Below are 9,089 nucleotides of genomic sequence, written 5' to 3'. Positions count from 1 at the left end.
CTAGCGAACATGAAACACCTTCCAGCCAACACTCAGTGTATATGAATCAGTTTGAATAAATAAGCTTGAACTGAGAAACGTTTTTAAAAAAGTAAATTCAAAACTCATACAGTTCATCCCTGGTGTTCATTTCGTATGTTGTTATTAAATTACTTCAACAAATAGTGTTAAATCCAGAGTACGGGCTCTGCAAATTCCAATTTCCATATGCACTACATGGATTAACACAGTGCTACATAAGACTGAGTCAATCCTTGTGTATATCTCAGTTTTACTGCAGTAAGAAGAAAAAGGATGCAAACGAGAGTTGGGGGCATGATGTCCATCCACAACTCCTGGATATGGAGAAGCAATACAAGAATTGCGTTTGGACAATCAACACCAGACTCCCTGTAAAACTTGGTATGAGCAGCAGTAGCATCCTCTAGGCGTGGGATTAAAACCTGCAAAGGATGAGTGACTTGGTAAAATACATCTGTGTTAATTAAACTGCTGAAATAGGCCTATCTGTGTAAAATATATGGAAAGATTTGTTTAAATCAGTTGTTAGCTTGCTTGCTATCTAAAGAATAAAAATGAAATCCAATAGTATACTATTGGTTAGTCAATGTGCATTAACGAGTGTGAAAATAGTAAATACTTACATAATGCACCAGCAATTATACGCTGATAATAGTCCCGTAGAAGCACTTATTAATCATGTGTCCTGAGTTTAAAGGATTTAACTCTTATTCCTTTTTTTCTGACTTTTCTTTTTTCAAATATGGTTAAGTCCACTCTCTTCTCTCCTCTGCATCCATCCTCAACTGCTGCTTGTTCAGTTTGCCTGTCCATGTCCCCCTCTCCGTTTCTTACCCACTATCCATCTCATTTCATGCAGCAGTGGGGTTACCTAAGAGACTGGGCTTCAATGGATAAAATCTCCTTTTCTACAATTAACTGTGAAAGTGACAGAAGGAAAAGAAGGGAGGGATCTGTGGAGGGGTGTAGAGAAGAAAGGGAGAGAGTCTGTGTTTGTGTATGTGTGTGCATGTGTGTCAGTGCATGACAGGTAAAGAGATGTGAAGTTAAAAATGTTGGCCCTTATTTTTTAAATTTCTACCTCTGAAAAGATTACCCTGAATTAGTACCCAAACGTGTATCTGCTAACCATTGCTGTAGATTAATTTGAGTGAAATGCTAGATTGTGTTGCTCAGATTTACTTTTGAGCTGCATTTAACGTTTTGATTTTCTTAAACATAATCTATATGGTATTTTAGGAATGACTTGTGAAAAGCTATGCATTCTGCTCATAAATCTATACATTTGTTTGCCAGATAATATTCTCACACTCTTAATTAATATATAAGTTTCACTTGGACTTCAGCAGCATCTCACACTTGAATTGGGATTAAGCCAAATTAGGTTGCATTACACTGATCCCAGTGAAGATGAATTATGTCTCACCATAATCTCTAAATATTCAGAGGGAGTGACCACTGGGTGAGCATGGAAAGAAGTACACAAAAGGGTGTGGCGTGGGAATGTCGCCAGGGGTCAGGAGTGAGGGTGAAAGGGTCGGAGGTCAGAGCCAGCTGGACAGCACACAAGAGGAGATGAGGGTGAGAAAAGAAGGGGAGGGAGAAGTCCAGAGGCTGACTGACTGACTTAACCCACTGGGACATTAACATTGAACTGAAGCGAGGCTCGCTGACCAATGCCCATTCAGGGCGCAACTAAGCCACCGCACACTCGTGTAATGGCCCGTAGTAATTGACAAGTGACAAGAGCCTCATTATGGATGCAAAAGCAGTTATCAAAATGCAGCGGTGAATTACAGGCTGTGCGTACTGGTATTGGATGGTTATAAGGAGTCGCTGGTGCATAGATTGAATTTATTTTTGATTATGAGCGTTTTAAACTGAGTAATGTTAAAATTCTAGATATATATCAAGAGATTTCACTTTGGAGGCAGACTCACATAATTTTATTATCAGTTTGTAGTGGAAGCATTTACCTCGGTTTACAACGATGCGATACGATACAATACGATACAATACGATACAATACGATACGATACAATACAATACGATAATACAGTCCTTTATTTTGGCAGTGTAGCAACAGAAACAGTTCAAATTCAATACAATAGTAGTTCTACGAAGTGGTCTACTGGGACCAGGCAACCTCACAGCACCATCATATATTCTCCCATCTATTACTCTCCCTTTATTTGTAAAATAAGAACATTTGAACAATGGATGCCACGCTTCCTCATTTTTCCACAAAGATCTACTGACACCAATTTTCATTTGTCCCAATAGATAATAATCTGGTACTTCAAGCCATATAATCAAGGTACTTCAGTTCAGGTCAAAGTGATCTTATCACCTATCCAGTTTGCCCAGCATCTTTTAAATTTCTCCGATTGTAGTTTTAAAGCGAATGTCAATCCCTCCTTGATGTAGATTTCGTGCACAGTTCCTTGCCAGTCCTCCAGTGACGGTGCATTGGGTTGTAGCCACTTTCTTGTTACGGCTTTCTTTGCTCCAATCAATAATATCTTCATAAGATATTTGTCCGCTGTTGACTGCGTATGCCATGCCATAGTTCCAAAATATATTGAACTGACATCAAATTGTAAAGTAATTTGAAATATGTATTCCAGACAATCATGAATGTCATGCCAGTAGGACAAAAGTTTCGGACAATCCCAAAATAAATGATAATGACTGGCTATATCTGAACCACACATCCTCCAACTATGTGTTCCACTACCTCGATGATACCTTGATGTCTCTTCTGAGCAGGTGTTATAAAGAATCTCATAATGTTTTTCCATCCAAACTCCCTCCAGCTGTGTGAAGTTGCGGTTTTCCATTGTAATTTACAAATGTTTTCCCATTCATCTTCGGGTATGACCAGACCTCCCTCCCTTTCCCAGCTACATTTAATATGCAGGGTGTTTGAATTTGAGGAGTCTTGGAAACTTTTGTATAATCTAGATATTAGTCTCTTTCCACTCCCAGATTTGTAAATTGAAACAAAGACCTTCAGAATATCACTCCTCAAGTCCTCTGACAAATGCACACCAATATATTTTCTGCAGGCATATATTATATTTCCTAACTACTTTGTGCCAGGTTTTTAGTGTTGTTTTTATCCAGGGGTTATTTTTATTTGAAAGACTGTCCACAAGTATTTTGTCTGTCTAGCTGCCTGCATAGGTGGGCCCACAGATCCTCCCTCTTTTATTTCTTTCCACCTGGCCGTGATCTGCGGGTCACAGAGATATACCAGGGATCTTATCTGAACCGCATAGTAGTATTCTTCTAAATTTGGCAGTTCCATCCCCCTTTTGTCTTTTGATGGTTGCATTACTTTGAATTTTATCCATGGATAGGAAGAGACAAAACAGGCAGGGTAAAATCACAGATTTTTTGACCTATTCAATCCTTGAGGTCAGACTGATAAAAAGTAAGTGATTCCATCTGGAGATGTCAGACTTAATTTTAAGGTTGAGAGGAATATAGTTGGCTTCAAATAATTTTGTATTGTATTGGGTAAGATTAATTTCCCGATACTTTATTGATTTCTTGTTACAATTCAGGCTGTACTTAGTTACCAAATCTTCTGGTGGGTTTAAATTAAAAGTCAAAGCCTGGGTTTTCTGGATATTTATCTTAGAGCCTGATAATTGACCAAACATATCCATCAACGACATTAAAATCGGTAGACATGTGGATGGTTGTGTTAAAAAAAAAAAAAAAAACACGACCACAAACAGAGATATTTTGTGTTCCTGTCCTGCTATGTTTATACCCTTGATTTGCTGGATTTGCCTAATATATTGACTGAGAGGTTCTATAAAGAGGGCAAAGAGAAGTGGGGAACAGGGACAACCCTGTCTACAAGAACGCTCCAAAATAAAAGAATTTGAGAGGCTGCCATTTATTTGAATTCTTGCTGATAGATTATTATATATGGCTTTGAAAGCCTTGATGAGAGTATGATGAAAACCAAATTGATCTAATACTTAATACAGAAAAGTCCATCTTACTGAGTCAAACGCCTTCTCTGCATCCAATCCCATTAACATAGCTTGTATCCTGTTTCCCTGGATGTGCCACATAATATGAAGCATCCTCCTCAAGCTGTCTTGGGTCTGTCTCTCATGGATAAAACCAGTCTGGTCCAAATGAATAAGAGATGGCAAAAACTTTTCAATTCTCCTAGCCAATATTGACATATAAATGTTATAATTTATATATTATATATAACATATTTGGTGCAGTTTTGGAATTAACTGTTCCTTGAACAACTTACACCATTCGGCTGTGAAGCCATCTGAACCTGGACTCTTATGTGGTTTGAGTCTTGATATTGCTGCCTTGACTTCTATTTCAGTAATATTCACAGACAGGGCTTCATTTTGTTCTTGTGGGACAATTCAGAGATTCAAGGAAACTCTTCATCTCTTCTTCGTTATCTAACTTTGGTTGTGAATATAGTTCCTTATAATAATTTTCAAAACTTTGTTGAATTTGGTCAAGTCTATGCTGTATTAATAGTGGCTGTTGTTTCCTCAGTTTATATGATAACAGTTTCATTCCCTTGCTTCCTGCCTCATAATACCCCTGTTTCAGAAATACCAGTTTCTTTTTAACCTCTTCTAAGAGTATCTCATCTGTCTCGTTTTGTAATTTTTTAATTGATATTTCCTTGGTCCCTGGTCTAGCCTTGTGGTCTTTTTGTAATTCTCTAAGTCTGGTGTATAGAGAACTGAGCCTCTACTGTCTATGTTTTTTTAGTGATGAGGAACCAGAAATTATTTTCCCCCATCAAGACTGCCTTGAATGCATCCCACACCATAGGAGGAGACGCTTCTCCATTGTCATTTTCTTTAAAATAGGTATCTATTGCCTTTTCCAACTCTCTTTTTACCTGGAGGTTATTCAGTAAACTTGAGATATCAGTTGTTCCAATATCACATCACTGAATTAAAAAAAAAAAAAAAAAAAACAGTCAATGAAGCAAACTATTCCTTCAAACCATTTATTTTATCTGGAGCATAGTCTAGTCTCCGACATGATCCACTTGACAAAGATCATTTCTAAAAGTTAGGTATGTGTAGGCAAGTCGTATTGTATTAGAAAACGTGTGAAGAAAACAACAATGAACTTAAATAAACTTCAACAATCAACAATCTCTCAATCAACTCTATCTTATTTCAGTAATGAAAGTTAATATACAAGTGACGTCATTCTAGTCATAGACTTTAGTGCAAATCAATTACATTCAATAATAGAAATCCTATAAAAACAGATCAGATCCTGTACCCATGATCTACTGATGCTCTGTGCTCCTCAAGTGTGCAGACAGGAAGGTGAGCGTCTGTGAGCTGTGTCCTCCATGCTAGTGAAGGTCAGGTCAGTGGGGGCAGCGGGCAGTCTGGATTGGGGCCACACTGGCCATGGTGGTCTAAAAAAGACAATCCTGGGGCCCAGCCCAAGGGGGTCAGTATGCAAATAGTAACCCCCCAAATGAAAAGCGCAGAGCAGATCAATTTTCTCACATCACTCTTGCTGCCCATGACTGCGAATGTCCACGCCTACACGCCGTAATGTTTTCATATTTAATGAAATTCTGTCTCAACAATGGAGAAGGCAGGTGTATTTCAACAAAGGCAGAAGTATAAAGTCGTAAGCTTGCGTTAAACCAACCATGATATTTGTGTTAAAGTCCATCACAGTTCATTAGCTTGGTGATATATTTGTCTGTATGGTTCTGAATGTTAAAATCCATCCAAATAGAGACAAATGTATACTTTTTCATACAACTTCATACAATTTCAAACTTCAGCCTCAGTACTGTTTAAAGTGCCTCCTCACTCATGCAGCACAAGCAGAGCAGATAAAATTCAGTTTTTCTGTCTCAGGCAAGCCGACCCACTGCTGCCTCCCAGTGGCCTCAATGGCACCACTAACACCACAGTCATATTCCCGGTCGGTTCCATGCCCATCAACCCAGTTCTGGTAACAGCCAGATGTGAACTTGGTCCAGAACCAGTATTTAAAGCTACAGGTGTAGTGTAGACCCATCCAAACATGGGGCGATGTGGCTCTCTTTGCCTTTTCAGCCACCTTGTCCTGAATGTCTTTGTCGGTAATGTGGACAAGGTCAATATGGTGCTCCCTGCAGTAACTCATGGCTTCAATCCATGTCTTGTTTTCCTGGATGAGTATCAGGGTTCCTTCAGGAAGATAAAAAAGACGCAATTAATTTCATATTTTTTATAATATATATATACAAAATCAGCTCAAAGGCACAATGTAGGTTAAACATACCTGTATGCAAACTTTGACTGGTGGACATTAGAGGTGAGGACTGCGTAGTGCTTTGGGCTGTCACTAATCCAGAGACATTGTCTGTGGTAATATTCATATTAGTCGTTGGTGACAGCTGTGTTGTTGTCACAGGTGGCATTTCTGTAGCTGTATTGTTCAGCTCGGCACTTGAGGTGAGTGACACAGAATCTGTGGTATTTGGGATGGTCTGTGTAACTGTTGGTGCTGCTGTGGAGGAAACGTCAGTAGTATTTGATTCTTCTGGAGTTGTAGCCACGGTGAAATGAAATGTTATGATGACCCCTGGAGGTACACTGCTTGGAGTTGGAGTTGTCAGATTTATTGACTCCTGATCTGTTGTGAGGGTCTCCTGTGTAGTCTGTTGACTGGTAGTTGCTGGAATTGATTTCATTGCTGTAAATATAAACCATGAATAGAAACATAGAGAAGTGATAGATTGCAAAAACACTGAAATATAATGACAAATTCTTGAAGGTAACAGAGCATTTAGAGGCTGTGAGTAAAGAACACCAACTTACCCCCATGACAAATAAAGTTGAGCTTGCGATTGCATTTCAGATCGTTCCACTTCCCTTCATCTTTGAATACAGCAGCAACACAATCTTGATCCTTAAGGTAATTGGGCTGATTAGGTTTCCAGTAACGGAATGAAGAGTTACTCCCATCCGACCATTTCCAGGGGTCTTTGAAGAGGCCGATCCACACAGTTTGTGATGTAGACACATTATGCACTGCCGTATTCTCCTCTGCCGATTGAATGCTAACTAGATCAGATGATAAGCCCCTGCAGTGACTCTGGGCGTCCCTCCATGATTTGGTCTCAGCAACAAAAATGTGACCACCGTTATCACCATTGTCTGTAAGTTCAAAGGTTTTGACTTTTAAACACAAAATGCCGTACTGCATTTAAATCTTTACAGCAATATTTTACTTACCATGACAAACAAAACTTCTTTTAGTACTGCAGTCACTTTCAAACCATTCGCCATGTTGATCCATTGCTGCACAGGCTTCTTGATTCTCTGTCTGTGGTTCTCCAGACTTCCAGTTAAAAAAATCTGATTTTTGATCAGACAAAGACCAATGCCACATCCACACATCTCCAATCTCCAGTCCTATCCAGGCTCTGTCAGTCGCAGATGAAACTAAAGTGATCAAATTACTCATATCTGCTGTGTTGTTAATTGTTGCTAAATCTGTGTACATCTCTCGGCAATAGGTCTTTGCCTCTGCGTGGGTCTTTGAAAGATTAATAAGGTGAAAGTCTGAAGATCCCAGTGTGAAGGAGCAAAAGACTGTGGAAATGCAGACAGACTGCGTTTAGTCACAGTTTGAATACCAACAACAATAAAAATAATATTCCCTAATAATTTTAGCATAACTATACTATATCTCTTTATACATGTGATATCAGTACATCGACACTGTACAGAAAAAGCATGTGTAGTACAAACCTGAGATAACAATCAAAGACAGTGGTGAAGTCCTTTCCATCAAGATGAGTCTGTTTTTAGTCATGATGACAAAATACAAAAAAAAAAATTAACAAAAATATATAATATATATAATACTGTTTAACAGTTGTTTTCTGTCATACGATGTTGTTGCTTCTAGCACAGGGTGTGAGCAGCTTTGAGCAGCACAGTATGTACCATAAGAATGTCACTTGGCTTGTTAAGAGACACCTCTTTGGGAAGAACTATAGTCAAAGCAGTTCTTCAGGTTTCTCTATGGCATACATTCTGGGTTGCATAGCTGTCTGATTTGTTGAACTGGAATGTGTGAAACAATTACACATGTTATTACAAAGGGCAACATTATAAATCAGCTAGAAGGTCTGGGTTGTCAGCTGCACTGAAAAATACTCAATAAGTAATAAATAATCAATGACAAGCCTGGCCAAAAACAAAGATGAGTGTGTCTTGTTGTGCTAAATGACATAAGAGGATTAGGATAAAAAAAAAACACCTAACAACAGTTTCATAAAAGACACAGAAAATTATTTGGTGATTCCTCTGTGATCTTTCCCTTGGGAATTGTGTTGCAACTGTGGAAATTCACTTCCCGTGTCCAGGTTCTCTATCCAAGTAAATAATAATAATAATAATTTTTTTAAAAATAGACTCTTACACTTGCAAACAAGAAAGTCAATTGTCACCGAGAAGTTCAAAGATGAGTTTATTAGTTTTAATAATTTGGATAATGTCTTGGAAAATGGAAATGCCATAACAAAATCAGTAGAGCAAAAGCTAGTTGTGCAATACTGTATAAACCCCTCCTGTCAAAAAAAAAAAAAAAGAAAAGAAAAGAAAAAAAAGCACACAATACATTCCAGCTCTTCTTGTAGGTGTGGCTATGAAACTTTGGTAAGCAAAGTATATGCAGATTGGCTGTGTTCTTTTCCAGTACTTGAATGCATCACATAGGCTACGTATATAGGCTACGTACTGTACGTGATGCATTCATGAAGTATTGGAATAATAATACACTGTATATCTTTAAATCATGTATTATTAAATATACTTATTATCCCTAATAGAATATACAAAAAATAAAATATACAAAATAAAAAAATATAATATACAGATATTTATGTTTCTCAACTTGTACTGTAATTATGGTGTGTGTTATAGTTACGTGCGACCTCTGAAAATATTTTTTTTGTAAATATTCAAATATTCTGCATAACTATGAAACACCAACCACAGTCCAAATTCATTTTGATTAAATTGTAAATTAAT

The 9,089-nt window shown here is 37.9% G+C and overlaps 1 protein-coding gene across 1 annotated transcript; it reads right to left on the bottom strand.

Moving 5' to 3' along the window:
- Positions 1 to 4,896: 4,896 nt before the first annotated feature.
- Positions 4,897 to 8,318, bottom strand: LOC311497210 (uncharacterized protein). Its single transcript, XM_084557407.1, has 5 exons — positions 7,803 to 8,318; positions 7,284 to 7,643; positions 6,867 to 7,205; positions 6,328 to 6,741; positions 4,897 to 6,233 (listed from the first exon to the last, which is right to left on the bottom strand). The coding sequence occupies exons 1-5, from the start codon at positions 7,864 to 7,866 to the stop codon at positions 5,872 to 5,874; spliced, it is 1,539 nt and encodes a 512-aa protein (XP_084413533.1). The 5' UTR covers positions 7,867 to 8,318; the 3' UTR covers positions 4,897 to 5,871.
- Positions 8,319 to 9,089: the final 771 nt, after the last annotated feature.

The sequence above is a fragment of the Chelon labrosus genome (genome assembly GCF_963514085.1).
Source record: "Chelon labrosus genome assembly, chromosome: 12".
Lineage (NCBI taxonomy): Eukaryota > Metazoa > Chordata > Actinopteri > Mugiliformes > Mugilidae > Chelon > Chelon labrosus.
Note: the sequence above shows the minus strand (reverse complement) of the source record. Positions and strands in the feature narration are given on the sequence as shown.